Consider the following 15,912-nt stretch of genomic DNA (forward strand, 5'->3'; position numbering starts at 1 on the left):
CCCCGATCTGTTTACCTAGTGATCACATTCTAAGGGCTTGCCCTCATGTGTCCTCGGGAGCTTTGAGCACGGACCCTGCTAGGTCCCTTGGAGATTGGCTTACATTCAGATAGCTCCCCCCAATGGCTCAAGAGAGGGGCTTGACTGGGATCTAGGGCAAGGATAGACTCAGCCTCAACATTGACTCTGTCATTCCTACAGAGTGGCTGACCCCGATCCCTGACCCTGTTCCCCACAGTGGTTGGTTCTCCTAGCGGTTCATGGTGCAAATGAGAGCTCCGCCTTGCTCACCTTTTCAATTGGACCTCATGGTAGATTACTGAGATCAAAGCCCCCCTTGGAGAACTTTAGGGGATGCACACTACAAAGGATAAGGTTGGTCAGATTCCATGCACATGAGTGGCACATTGACCCACCTCCGACCAAGTTGGCCAAGGAGAGACTCAAGCATTCATGGATTTGGGAGAGCCAGCCCATCACGCACCTCTAGTGGGACCCGAGGGAGTGCACTTGGTGTGATCCTGCAGACAGGGAGGAGACTTCGGTACCCCATTTTTTGCATACACCGCACGGCTTGGCCGTAGGATCCAAATACCCGAGGTCAAGGGCACTCTGGTAGCAACAAGACACTGTAGTCTCAAGGCCGCTCATCTCACTTTCTCTAAATTTTTGGAAGAGGCTTTGGGACAATTTTCGACCTCAAAAGCTCTCTTTTTGTGGCTCTCTTTTTGTGGCTGCTAGCACATAGGAGTTTGGTGGTTGTTGGCATGTGGTTCAACATTGGAGGTACACTAGCAACATGTCCAAGATGTGGCCATTCCCAAGAGTCTCGTCAACATTGTCTTCGTGACCTCAAAAGCTCTCTTTTTGTGGCTGCTAGCACATAGGAGTTTGGTGGTTGTTGGCATGTGGTTCAACATTGGAGGTACACTAGCAACATGTCCAAGATGTGGCCATTCCCAAGAGTCTCGTCAACATTGTCTTCGTGATTGCCCGAAGGCTCAGCAAGTTTGCTAGCTCATTCTCCGCTTCTTCACTATGGACAGGGCCTCTTCCGTACTATGACATGGGGCACCGACGCATGGGCCACTGAGACTAACATTGTCATGGCTTATAAGGAGGCAAGTGGGGGGCTATAGACCTTCAAGTCTCACCTTCACATCTTGATAGTGGGGCTATGGGCCACTGAGATTGACGTTGTCATGGCTTATGAGGAGGCAGGTGGGGGGCTATAGACCTTCAAGTCTCGCCTTCGCGTTTCGATAGTGTTAGTCCCCACCCCACCTACTCATCACTCAAGTCCTTGTTCGAGTCAAAGATGTGAGATTTGTCAAACTTGGCAATACATACCACCCATGTGGTTATTCCCTTTCCCACAACTTGTATGAGACAACCTTCTCCTCATAGAGTGGCCAGCTGTGGAGGAAAAGTGCATCCTTCCCCCCCTATTTTTGTTCTTTGATCCTCGCTTTGTTTGTATCTAGCCTTTTGAGGCAGTTTTCTGTTAACTAATGGAAGGATCTTGTTTCCAAGGGGAAGGGGGGAGGACATTAGCAACCGTTTCTTTTCTAAGGCCAAAAGTATAAACGTGACAATTCCTCCAAAGAAAAGACAGCCTTGAATATTGCATGGGAGGAACTAAGACTCCTGATTCCTTGAAACATGTATATACTCTAACAATAAACACAGTAAATTCCGGAAAGATGTCACCGCACGAGATTCAATATTAGACACAGGAACAGGGACAATAAATAGCATTTCAATAGGGACTCTAGGCCATAATGTCACATATAAGAGCTGATTAGAAACCACGGTGGGAATTAAGATCTTTATACAAATACAGCATAACGGAATCAAGAAAAACATTTGACAATTCAGTGTGAAAAGCAGTATCCAATATTTTTAGGCATCCATGTATGTCCTCTACTCAGAAGGAAAAACGGCCAAGACCTTTAACAAAATTTGAAGAAGTAAAGGAATAGGAAGAAAAGTTCCGAGAAGATATAAGCTAACATGCCTTTTAGTATCTGACTTCAAAAACAAGGTCTGAAACGGTGACTCTTATTGATGAGCCTCCGATGGAATTAGACACAGTAGGGTTTTGATAGTACATAAGGCTCCATGATGGGAAAGTGGGCTGAAAAATTTCAAGGAAAAACTCTAAGATCAAATTTCAGTGTAGAACAACATATTTGAACATTCAGACTTTTGATTTGCAGCAGAGTTTATTCGGCTCCAAGTGCTCTGCTGGAATCTTTACTGTGAAGAGGATTAAAGCATCCTGGCAACAGACAAGCACTACTAATGATGGTGATGCCCTCCAGGAGGTCCACCGTGTCCCACCACTTCCAACTGCAATATTGTCCAAAAAAAAAAAGAAAAATGCCATCACAACAAGTACTTCGCCCTTCTTCAAAAAAGATCGCCAGAAGACATGAAGAAACAGCCTTTCCTCTGCATGACTAAGCAAAAAACAACAGACTGCCTACTCTATGCCAAAGCTATCAATGTTGCTAAGCTCACTGATCAAGAAAACCATCCACATGTTGAGAGAACAGTGGTCAAGGCGTTTATAAACCAATTAACAAAAGGCAGTCAAGTAGCCACATGAGACGGGCGCGCGCTTTTATTTGTCTATAACTATCCTCCCAAATGTTTCGTACTTTTTCCAGGGTATGAAACAGGTTCTGTTTGCAACTATGCCTATATTGCAGGGAAGTGAAACAGTCAGCTTCATGGCTGCTATAGCCAGGAACCCCGTAAGCTGTGCATTAAGTTTGGACCCAAAGCTATAAAATAATCATCATTCTTCACTTCTATTACTCGGCACAAAATACCATCGAAGGAGTACTCGTCAAAGTAATTGGTGAAGTCTAGGGTAATGGCAGCGTCCATCTGCAAACATTAAGCCCTCCAGTTTTGTCAAGTGCATTCTCAGTTGGCCTCTGGTTGCAAAATATTGAGCCATGTCCATGGCTACCCTTCTCAAAGGCTTAATTCCCCACACTGACCTTACTTTTCAAGCTATCTTATGTGTTTTGCAAGTGTGGTAAGTAATGATTTTGGTCCTGTCCATGGCTACCCTTCTCAAAGGCTTAATTCCCCACACTGACCTTACTTTTCAAGCTATCTTATGTGTTTTGCAAGTGTGGTAAGTAATGATTTTGGTCCTTTTATAAAAGTTAAGTTTGTAGTTTTACAACTAATGTGACCAAATCAAGTTTACACTACACTAAAAACCTACGGACAAATAATAAACACAACACAACGGACAACTTATAAGTTGGCCGCTGCTTCATTAATTAAGTGTGGACGGTACCAAATAGTGGTCGTGTGTGAGCGTAGGCAGCCCACCACATGCCAGTTAGCATGTCTGGACACACGACGGAGGACACTCGTCAAGAGGCTATGCAACCACTTTATTCTCTCTTCTACACACAATTTTCAGCTCACACTGATTCTGCCTCTTGCCTCTTGCTCTCTACCTCTTTACCTGACTGACTGCTTTTCGGTGTCTTCATTGAGAAATGTCACTCCAAATGCTTTTCCTACTGCTGCTCAGAGAAGCTCCACTGTTGGTTAGCATGTTTAAGGGCTGATTTGAAGGTTCCATAGTGCTGTCCGGACTGTCTGGAAGCTATGAGAGGCTGCCCTACCACTACACAAGCATGGAAAAGAGGTAAATGCAGCACATATCCACTTATGCTTCAATTTTGAAAATGTTCACGCAATGGAACAGCTTCTAAAGGCTTGTAAGAGAATCGGATTACCCTGTTAGTGAGTTCACTTCAGTGGTGGTAAGTCCATGATTGCATGATCATTATGATCCAATTGACCGACACTCTATACTCTTTCAATGTTTCCACCTCTCCATTGTAATCAGATAATGCAAAATGAGCCAGTGGAGGTAGCTTCCGAACAGAGGCCAGATTGACTAGAGGATATGCAGCACTAGGAGGTCTAGAGAGGATGTGCTCACAGGTACAGTTTCAAGAGCCACGCACTAAGCTGTGGCTTTTTGACACGCTGGTCACATCAGCTATGCTATATGGAGTACAGATCTGGGGGCCTAGCCTAGATCGTCACAGTCGATCAGGACGCACATACGATGGATGGAGATCGATGGAGAGACCACTTGTGTCCATGGTCTCCAAGATGATTCGGGCTAAGGCCTCGGTACCCCGTGAGATTATCCGAGCCGAGATGGGAGCACCACCGATCGTAGTCGAGGCTCTTGCCAGATCAGTGTCCTTCATTCATAGCACTTGGGAGCTTCCCCGACACCGGTATGCACGACTTGCTTTAGAGTCCTCTCATCAGCTAGCCATGGAGGGAGACACTTCATGTTGGTATGCGCAGATAGCATCCTGGTTTGAGCTCCACGGGTTCAGCTTAGACAGACTTCCACCCTTCCAGTACTCTCTAGAGGCACCCTCTCTCACCTTGACACATTCTGAGATTAGTAGAGTCATCAGACAGGACCTCATTCAATTGGACACCAGGAGGACATGGCTAGAGCCCTCACAGGAGTTAGGGACGAAGATGGCTTTCTATAGAGACCATCTTCTCCACACCACTGAGGATGGCTTTATACTTAGACCGAGCTACATGGATACCCATTTGTCTCATGGATTGAGGTGCGCCATTGGGCAGATCCGCCCCTCTTCACATCAGTTAGAGATAGAGACAGGCAGATTTAGAGGCATACCTCCACGGGACATGATATGTCAGATTTGTTAAATAGAGCCAAAGACGGAGGAGCACTACATCTGTCGCTGCACAGCATATTATGAGATTCGAGGGCGCTACCATTGCCTTTTCAGAGAGGGATTTGGACCACTGGCTAGAGTCGTGGACTATTGTGATCAGCGATGCTTGGGTTTTTATCTCTTGGAGATCCGCAGGCTCAGAGAGTCCATTATGAGGAGAAGACGCCCGACCGGCAGGGAGTCCACACAGACAGATTACTGACTTCTTTAGAGGGACTACCCGGGAGGAGACACAGCCGACAGCCCAACAGTGGGCACCCCGTGGGACTCTAGTTGAGAGAGCTATCCAGTTGGGCAGATCCAGACGCCCGAGAGTTCGCGGATCCTTACATCAAAGACGGTGCCTACACCGGAGGATTCAAAGCATCACTGCGAGGCATCAGGCTCATCCGACCAGGCATCTCACTATGGCAGATATCCAGGCCATCCGGCAGAGACCCATGCTAGAGCTCCTAGGATGATTACCACTCCAGCCATATACTGTTGTACTCATTGTCACTTTTGTACTCCCCCATATTCATGTATTCAAATTTCATGTATCCATGTACTCATGTACCCCATTTTGACTAGTAGCATTAGCTTCCCACTCTCCCTAGTTGCTGCTTCCGGATGCTCCCTACTGATGTATTGTAGGGCTAGATACTTACCTTCAGTCCTTTCTTTTCTATTCCAGATAGTGTATCAGATGTCACATGGTTGTAACTTTGGTCTCATAGGTCACTTTGGCCTTTTGAAGACGTTAATATAACATTTCATTTCATTTCTTGGTTATAAAACACCGTAAGAAAAGAAAAGAAGAAAGGGGGGGAGGGGAGGGGAGGGCGGGGTGTCGACCCGTCTTTGACCGCTAGTGCATTGTTTAGGGTCTTACAATTGTGTGATTTAATCACGAGCTTAAGTGTGCTTAATTGAGAAACACCTAACAAGGTTAAGCAGAGATGCAAAGGACCTTGATGTGTAGAGTCTGCTGCTTAAATCCTAATATGCAAGGCTATTTGCACTTCACTTCTAAGAGAGAACACAGATAACAGCAGATAGCTTGCACAAACTAGCTCAAAACGCAGCAAATACCTAACAACTCAATATATTTCTAAAATAATGAGTAATGTCCAATGTTTTACACAATTACATCTATATGCATAGCTAGCGTAAGATGGAAAGTGACTTCCTGAAATTTGCAACATTCTAAAAGACTCTCAAAGCTATCTGGACAACCGGCAGGCTCTTCTCTCTCTGCTCTTCACTGCAACTCGAGACTCAAGTTGTAACCCCTTATAAGTGTGGGTCGATTGGTAGAACAAATAAACTGCAAGTTGGCCAGCCCTTTTTTCCCCACTTTTCACCCATAAAGAAGGCCCGCCTTAGGCTCATGCCCATCACCTTTCCAGCCCATCTCCACCACATTTCATCACATTAACTGTTAACCACACTTATAATTGTACCAATTGGTGCCTCTATTGCTCCAACTTGCACTGCTTGGCCCCTGCAGACCATATGGGCTCTAAAATTAATTATTAAATACATTCCCCTTAGCTTCTACTCTCTTTTGCAATGTGTGTATAGCGTTGAGTAGTGAATGCATCACATAATATGCACAACAAAAAAGAAAATGCGAGAAGGGACCATTGAAGGCTGCAGAGCAGATGAAGTTCAAGATGCTTTTGAATGTGCGGGGAAAGAGGGGCTGTCCATAAAGACCAGCAGCTAGCCACTTGAGTCTGATATCACCACCAATTCCACCATACATTCTCTCGCACCCATGCTGTCCGCCAACTCTTTGGGCCACAGGAACCCAAACTGTGACACACCTCTTCATTCTTAGAATTGAGAACTGACGTCTTCATTCTTAGTCATCTTTTGTACTAGAGATTCAATTGTAGCGCTTTCTTCTTGTACATAATCCAGATCAGTAGTTTATGATTCGTGTGTGCTGGTGATTCCGTGCGCTCTTCTTTCTATCTCTGAAAACCCTAGCACATAGGCACAAAGGTTCTACACAAACAGTCATGTTCTAACTGTTTGTGCCACAGCTTTATATTTTAAAAAAGATGATGGAGGAAATCAGAGTTGTAAGGCTAATTGCACTTACTTTTTTAGGACAGAGATAACAGACTTGTACACTTAGAATGCAGTAATATCCTAAACTGCTGAAAATGTACTGCTAAATCACGAACAAGGAATATTCAACAAGAGAAAATGTTGCTATACGCAACTACTGTGCAGGCTGAAAACAGCAAATCCCAAGATCCGGCTCTGGAGCAAGTCAAATGCTGGCTGAAATCTGACCAAGATATATACCAATGGAAAGCTCAGGTTATTTCCCTAATTTATCAAAACAAAGTTTGGTCTTAACTCCATGAGAGTCTACTCATAAAGCTTCATACTATCAACTTGTGCCCAAGTTGCATGCTAGAGAGCGCTAACTACCAATCAATGAGGATGAATGAAAAAACTGACAGTTCTTTCCCTTTAATTGTTGGCGATTGGGGGGGGGGGGGGGGTTGGGGACCGTGGGGGTGCTTGTTGTAAATAGGCCCAAAACTGCCCAAACTTATTTGTCGGCCTGCGTACCACCTTTTTAAATGTACTTTCCTAAGGTATTAACCAGCCTACCTCCACACCTGAGCCCCCTCCTCTATCCAGCTGATGCTTGCATATAGATGAATCCTGTCGCCTTGCTGCTTGCACAAAGCTGACTCCTGCCGCTGCACCTGTGCGCAGCCTGCCCTAAGCAAATGCTGCCCGCTTGTCTTTGGAGCGCCTGCAACCTTCCTGCTGTGTGACCACAGGTTGAATATGCTTCACGCTCTACCCCATTAAGAGTGCAGCTGTCCTTCAATGCAGTGGCTTCTGATAGGCACTCAACACTAACTTTACGAACTCAAGTCTTTCTCTCATCCAAGGCATTGGACGCTTTGAGATCTCCGAGAAAGCTCTAACTCCCTTTCTGAACTTGCATTCTGCTCTCACCTTGTCAGCACCAGAACCAGCACTTGTCTCTTAATGCAGCACCTCATCCTGCCGCTCCACAAAGACCACCCTTTCTGAAGCTTTCATTACAATCTCACCTTGGTAACCTTGGTAACACAAGAACCTGCAAGTGTATTTCTCAATGAAGCACCTCATCCAGCACCTCTTCGATAAAGCACCTGCAACTGACAAGAATACCGCTTCTTGTTACTCCACACGCCCATCTCCTGTCACCCTTGGATACTTCCCTGCTAGCATTATTGCCACTCTTCACTCTAGAAAGTAGTCCTACACTGCTCAGGATCTCATCTTGGGGACTCTGACCATTGTCACAACTCTGAGAAATGTTGCCTTTTGCTCATACGTTGTCTATCACCAAGAAGACAGCATCAATCACAGTTCAGTGCTTGTGCATTCCGTCATGATAATTGTAAAGAAAGTCCCCACAAACCTTTTAGCATGGTCCATTTTCTTATACAAAAGCAGAAGCAAGTTGTGAAACCTAGTAATTACCGCCTTTCTTTTACTCATGCTTCATTCACAAACAAAAGTCAATTGACATGTACTCCTTCAGTATCATCCCATGTGTGGACTCTATGCCACTACTCAAAATCATACCACCAAAAAAATGCATTGCCTGTAAGATATTAGATCCACAACAGAAGAAAGAATTGCATCAACCTTCTGCACCCATGTTGCAATAATCTCTCCCCCTAAACTTGGGAAGATCCTAACATCTCAAGCTCCGCTATAGAAATCTTGTTTGCTAAATAAAAAGGATGATTGTCTGCTTCCATCACTTAACTCGAGTAGCTTGATTTTTGGTTCCCAACTAAAGAGCATCTACGTTCCCACACGTTGAGCTCAGCAACGATATTGATTTTCAAAGTACACCCTATTTGGAACCACCTTCCTAAGCTTCTTGTTCAAGATGTAACAAAAGATCTCTAGAAGAAACAAACAATTCACATCAAGGAAGCACTCTCATTGTACTTTGACAGATTTGCAGACCTATGCAAGTAACATGCAACTATGACATGGCCGAAAGCAAGGAACTATAAGGCTTTCGCTCTGATACCAAATGTAGGGCTACTTGCACTTTAGTTTGGAGATAAAGAGAGAAATAGCACAAGACTCACACAAACACATCCAAAACTGCAAATATCCTAAACTACTCAATATATATTTCTAAATAATAAGCAAGAAATATCTTGTGCAAGAGAGTATACAACTAGCTGCACCTATTGTGCAAGCTGAAAACAGAAAATCCAAAGATCCCCTCCTAGTGACAGTCAAACGCTGGAAGAATTGTGCCCAAGTTGCCTGCTACTGATCATGCATAAACTGGGAGTATGGGTTCCTTAAATTGTCCTAAAACTGGCACCAAGTTCAGCTGGGACAAAATAATCCTATACTCAATCAGCGTGTGTCCACACCTCAGTGCCCAACTCCACTATCAACGTGCCCAGAATGGTATTTGAACCCCGAAACACACAAACATGGCTGACTCTTGGTAAAGGTAAAAAATAGGATTATTAAGGCCCAACCTAACCCACATCCACAGCCAAGCACCTAACTCAAGTATCCAACCACATCTGGCAGCCCAAACATGCTCCTCACCCATTGTTGATTCCTGTTGCTACACTCATAGGCAGCCTGGCCTTCGTGAAGGCCTCCAGAACACACAAGCAACCCTGCTGCTGGTGACCACAGGTTGGATGTCCGTCAGAATGGCTGCAAATGAGAAAACTCAATATAAAGCTCATGATCAAGATTGCAGGTCGATTGAGGACATGAAAGAAGGTGATTCACAAATCACGAATAGCAGATAAAGCCTAAAGAAGTTGCTTTTTGACCTTGGGTCAAGAAGACACATTACAAGCATGAAGTTTTGCCACATCAGAGAGTTAAATAGCCAACCAATGTTAAGATAATGATTTGTTGGAAAAAGCCATAAGCTAACATTGAAGTTTGGCACTAGGCAAGCATGTACCGAAATCAATAGTTGGATGGACATTTGGCATTTGAGGAGCCATAAAGTGTTAGTAGTTAAAAGAGACCACAAAGACATGAGCAGCTTTATACCACTTGTGTTGACATGCAAAAAGCAAAAGAGATTAAAGCTATTCAATGCCCTCTATTGATACATAGAAGGAAACTATATTCATTCAATGATTCACACTACTGACTTGAAATACAATTAGCTGAATACTTTAAGGAGGAGACAGAGACATAACTAGCTAAATACTTGAAAAAAGTTCATTAGCTTCAGTATCTCTCCTTGGACTCTTCCATCTTGTCACATACATAGAGATGCATGTGTTGTGCCAGGGCTACTAGAAACGGCTAGTGCAGAATTCAGCCCATGCTGTGAGCCCTAAGTTTCGAGACAAGAGAAGTTATGATGGTGAGGTGAGGCAGGGCAAACAGAATGGATAGCTGTAGGTTGGCTACCATAATAAGGATGCAGGTAATGAAAATCAAGGAGTTGCCAAACAAGAGAGAGGAGCAGCTGAAAAAGCAGCAGATTCAGCTGTCAAAAGGGACCAGAACACACATGAATAATGAACTTTAGCATATTGAAGGAGGTTTTCTTGCTGTATTCACAGCCCTACATCCCTACATCTCTAAGAGCACAAGAGCTTATCAATTTAGCAGGAATCTTTGTAAGTTTCTTATCTCTTACCAAGCAATAGTAACATTCCATCTTTCCTTTTTGATCCTACAGTGTACAATAATTGCATGTAGCAAAAATGACACAATGTGAATGATCTACTCCTCTCCTCAAAAACCTCACACTGTTGTTGAAACACAAATGAACCAGATGGCTTCAAAAAACCTGGAGTAAGTATCGCAAGAAAAAGCAATGAGCTTTACAAAGAAAAGCACAACTCTCTGGTCATATTCCATCTTACTGCCCTAAGATTTCAAGATAGTGTAAAATAAGAAAACCAAAAAATTGTGCCCACATAAGATTAAAAACTTTCTAACGAGCAGCATCCACATAGCAGAAGCACAGAGATCCTGAAGGATGCTTGGATTTAATGCAAAATTGAGTAGCTAAAGCACGCACCTTGAACACTTGTGTGCAAACTGTGCATTCATACAATTCCCCCTTCTTCAACTTGAACCAAACAACATCATGCTCATCCTCTGAACCACAAAAGGTCAAGGGGATGTTATAAGCTCTGTTTCTTCATCTCCAGCATGTTATACGCACATATCAAGTTGGTTTTGATGCAGAAAAAAGATGGTTCAAAAATACATACCACCTACTCCTCCAGAGCAGCCCACAATTCGCTCATCATAACGTGACTGAATGATTGCTGGGCTTTCCTGAATCAAACAAGAGGTAGGCTTCTTTAATAACAAAAAAAAAAAAAAGACAGTGGGTCTTGCTGAAAGATACAAGGCTGCTTAGTACAATCTACTCCATGATTAACCACATGTGATAAACTACAAATGTTTCCAATCATATTGTACAGTGAGAGAGAGAGAGAGAGAGAAAGAAAGAAAGATATATTAAGCGTCTACTAAAGACCCAAGTGGCCTATATGTCCTGCGGGGTAACCCGTACAGTCTAAACAATTGCTCGATAAACTACCGTGCTAATTGCGTAGCTATAATAGTCTTCCGGGTCGGTAAAAATCTAACCATTTTTGTCAAGCGATCTACCACAACCCAAATAGAATCGTGGCCTTGCTGCGTTCTTGGCAATCCGGTAATAAAATCCATGGAAATACTTTTCCATTTATTACCTAGGATTTGCAAAGGATGTAACAACCCAGCCTGTCTAAAGCGTTCAGCTTTATTTGCTTGACAAACTTGACACTTGAGAACATAATCTTCTACATACTTTTTCAATTTTGGCCAATAAAAAGTGTTTTTCACTAATGATAGTGTCCTGTGTACCCCAGGGTGTCCAGCAGAAGGGGCGTTGTGACACTCCTTAAGAATCTTGAACCTAATGTCCGGGATCTGTGGTACACAAATTTTGTCATTACGGAATAGTAAACCATTCCGAATCATCCACTGGCCTCCTGCAACCTGAATGGTAGGCTGTTCAGTCATCAAGTCTTGGTCAATCAATGAGCTCCCGTCTTGGATCTTCTGCCAAAATGGACCAAAATAACTATCAGTCCTGCAAAGCTCTCTCAATGACTGAAATAAGTCAGTAGAAATCTCAGTGAATGACAAAGTATTCACCTCTCTAATTCGACTAAGCGCATCTGCAACACTATTCATGGACCCTTTTCGATAACGAATCTCAAAATCAAAATCTTGCATTAACTCAGCCCAACCAGCTTTCCTTCCTTTCAAATCATCTGCATCACACACATACTTGATTGACTGATGATCAGTCAATACTACAAACTTGGAGCCATATAAATAATGTCTCCAAACCTTGAGAGCATGAATCATAGCATAAAGCTCCTTCTCAAGGGTTGGCCAATGAGATTGAGTGTCGTCTAGCTTTTTACTTTCAAAAGCAACAGGTCTACCATCTTAAAATAGAGCAGCCTCGATGGCATAGTCACTGGCATCAGTTTCAAGAACATAAGGCCGACTAGAATCAGGTAATGCTAAGATAGGTGCTTCCTTGACTTTATCTTTCAAAAGTCTGAAGGCCATATCTAAATCGTTATTCCAAGTGATAGGCTGCTTTGACTTACGTCCACGACCTTTCAACAAGTCGGTCATCGGTAGTGTGAGCTGAGAGTACTCCCGCACAGATTTCCGAAGAAAAAGAACAAAACCGAGAAAAGAACGAAGTTGTTTCTTTGTTCTTGGTATAGGCCAGTCCAAAACCTCCTGAACTCAGTCATAGTCAATGCTCAATCCATCTCTAGTGATCTTGTGTCCCAAGTATATGATGTCTGTCATAAAAAACTCACATTTACTTAATTTAGCATATAGTCAATTCTGTCTTAAAATAGATAAGACAATCGTGAGGTGTCTAACATGATTCTCAAGAGTACGACTATATATCAAAATATCATCCAGGAACACAACCACAAATTTCTCCAAATGTTCAAAAGATCATTCATCATTTGCTGGAAAGTGACTGGAGCATTAGTTAACCCAAAAGATAATACGAGAAACTTGTAATGGCCATACCTAGTCCGAAAGGCGATTCTTTCGACATGCCTTTCATGAATACGTATCTGGTGATAGTCAGTACGTAAATCGATCTTCGTGAAATATTTCGCTCCTGCTAACCTGTCAATCAGGTCATCTGATCTAGGGAGAGGATAACGGTTCTTAATTGTCAACTTGTTCAATCTCTTGTAATCTATACACATTTTCCAGGAGTTGCCCTTCTTTCTCCTAAGCAACACAGGTGCACCGCAAGGTGATTTAATTGGACGAATCTGACCCATCCTCAAATAATCTTCAAGTTGTTTAGCCAACTCATCTTCCTCAGCTTGGCTCATCCTGTAAAGTGAAATACATCTTGAAACAAATCAAGTATCTTCTGTAATTCTTTGCTTTCAAATACACTTAATTCATTGACATCCATAGAAGGTATGAGAAATGAAGAAAGTGGAATCAATACACAATGGAAAGCAGTATACAAAGAAGAATCCATTATATTTCCAAAATCAACTGTATTTACAAGAGGTCCCTGAGAGGGACGTATACAATCACCTAAGATACTATACTGGGTATTTCTATGTTGAAAAGAAAAAATATGACTAGACCAATCTATCTAGACTTGAAGAGTCTTGAACCACTCAATCCCTAATAACAAGTCTACATGTTCTAGGTGCATAATATAGCATTCTAGAGTATCTTTGTAGTCCTGAATCCGGATTAATAGCATCTCCACCTTTCGATCCCATACTTGCCGATCCGTAGGTAGGCGTACCTCATAGGTATGATCGCTGGGTGTCATATCAAGACTCAATTTCTGCACAAGTTTGTAGTTAACAAAGTTGTGTGAGCTCCCAGGGTCTAGAAGAATGTGGATTATATGGCCATTCACTTCTCCATAAACTCGGAGAAGATCATGCAAGCCAAAAACATTAGAGTTGAACAAACAATCAGAACATGTACTAGAGCGAGAAAGTATAGTAATTGACGTACCTGTCAAAGACAACTGGTTGGCTGCCTTTGGCTTGGGTCCTATATTGGTCTTTGCACCCTTTTGCTTCGGGCACTCGTTACGCATGTGTCCTTTTTCTTCGCAGATGAAACAACATCCCTCCTTCTTAAGCTTGAAAGCCTTAAGGAGTCGTTTCTTCTTCGCTGGTATCGAACTGGAATTCTTCAAAGGTTCGTCCGAAGACTTTCCTTCAGTCATATTAGCTATTGGTGCGAAGAACTTTCTTTTGTGCTTGTTCCCCTGCTTGGTAACGGGTTTAGACTTGGAAGAGACCATTGTATCATCATAGATACGAGCTGAATGAATGGCCTCGTCCAAAGTTTTACATTTGTTATTTTTAACCTGTAAACGGTATGAGTCGGGTAAACCGGCTATGAAGAACCCCAAAAGAGTTGTGGAATCCATCTTCGTAGCTTTCATCTGCAAGTCCCTAAATTTCTGGAGGTAGACCTCATAAGTGAGATGTTGCGAGGTCATGGTCAAAGCTGTAAACCGAGCAACCACATCATAATCATCCTCTTTCTTAAGGAATTCTTTCTTGAAGACATCTTCGAATTGTGCCCAAGTCGTTGGCTTAGGGTTGAGTTCCTTTCACCAAAGCAAAGCTTTGCCTGGAGGAAACCTGCTGCTAATTGGATCTTTTTTCCATCATCATATGGATGAAACTGAAAATGGACTTGCCACTTATGTAGCCAAGTGTCCACGATCTCCTTGGTACGCTACTTTTGCTCGCCCCCGAACTGTTCCGGAGTAATGTTGGGGCCTAAAGCAAAGGCCAAGGTATCCATACCCGAAAGAGTAGATAGAGTAGTGGTCAAAAGAGAGATGGAGTTCTGCAAAGCTTGCATCTGCGCGGCGATTTGTGCCTGACGTTCCGAAGAAGAAGCTTCGAGAGCAACTTTGAACTCTTGGAAATCTGATTTGGACACATAATCGTCAAAAAGATCGGCATCGGTATCTTCCGTAGCCGGCAAGCCTTCGCGTTCGATAAAGGACTCCAACTCGGATTCTTGGGTCGACATCGTGAAGAGAACAAGTGGAGAGAAAATTCGATCTTGCACAAGAAAAGTGCTAGAGAACTTGAGAGCTTGAGAGCTTGAAAACTTGAGAGATGTGTGGCAAGAAGCCCACTTAAGGGGTTTATATAAGCTTCCCCAAAAGCAACTTGAGCTTTTGCTTTTGTGTTTTATATATATATATATATATACATATATATATTCTGTTTTCTTAAAAAAACACCTTTAAACCTTAAGGAGGTCTTTAAACTCTTTTTTTTTTAAGTTTAATCCAAAAAAAACAAAAGCAAGCTCAATTCAGCGTTCGAATGCTTTTACTGTTTTTTTTCCTCCCCTCCTACGGCACCTGCCTTGCTACCGACGCACAGATGTCGTTGGCCGCCTGCGCCTAGGCTGCCTACGTAGGCCTGGCCACCTATGCGCCTGCGCCTACAACCACCGGACAGCACCAAATTGCACCCGGCCAACAGCACGCAACCAGCAAAACCCGGCCAGCACCCGACTGCGCATAGCCAGCGATCTCTTCTCGTGCTCTCTCTCTCTTTCTCTTACAAGCAAAAACCAACGTGCTTTCTTTTTCTCTCTCAACTGTTCATGCGACTGCACAAACACACCTAGCCTTCTTCTTGCAAAGCAAAACAACCCTGCTAAACCACCTACTCCCTCATCACGGGTTTCTTTGATGAAAAAGCAACATACTAGTCTAAAAAAACAGCAGTATGCATAAACAAAATAGCAAGCTTCTTGAACACATACCTATCTTCGACGTCATCTTCTCTACCTACCGACTTGCTCGTTCACGAGGCATGCTCTGATACCAATGTCAAAACCCCATAGGATCTCCTCGTGGAATGTTCCTGGTACGAGACTCGAAACCTGTAAACAAACCAAACAAACAAGAAGGGGGGCGCAGGCCTGACTCACCTCCCAACAACGACAGCTGTAGGCAAGCCCACAGACTTGGCTGTCCCCACCGAGCCATGAGTTGAGCTAACTAGATGGACGTACCAACCAATCTCTACCTCGACGTCCCATACCGCTACGAAGCTAC

General features: G+C 43.3%; 1 protein-coding gene across 1 annotated transcript in view; it reads right to left on the bottom strand.

Annotated features, from left to right (window-relative positions):
• Positions 1–1,933: 1,933 nt before the first annotated feature.
• LOC147613993 (cytochrome c oxidase subunit 5b-2, mitochondrial-like) overlaps positions 1,934–15,912 on the bottom strand; it is a 36,220-nt gene continuing 22,241 nt past the window's right edge. The window contains exons 4-6 of the mRNA XM_086781979.1: positions 11,009–11,075; positions 10,813–10,892; positions 1,934–2,352 (exon numbers count right to left, since the gene is read on the bottom strand). Coding sequence (XP_086638105.1) covers positions 2,302–2,352; positions 10,813–10,892; positions 11,009–11,075 — 198 coding nt within the window. The 3' untranslated portion in view covers positions 1,934–2,301. The remainder of the gene's footprint in view (positions 2,353–10,812; positions 10,893–11,008; positions 11,076–15,912) is intronic.

The sequence above is a fragment of the Cibotium barometz genome, chromosome 43 (assembly GCF_041138505.1).
Source record: "Cibotium barometz isolate CiBa-2024 chromosome 43, ASM4113850v1, whole genome shotgun sequence".
Classification (NCBI taxonomy): domain Eukaryota; kingdom Viridiplantae; phylum Streptophyta; class Polypodiopsida; order Cyatheales; family Cibotiaceae; genus Cibotium; species Cibotium barometz.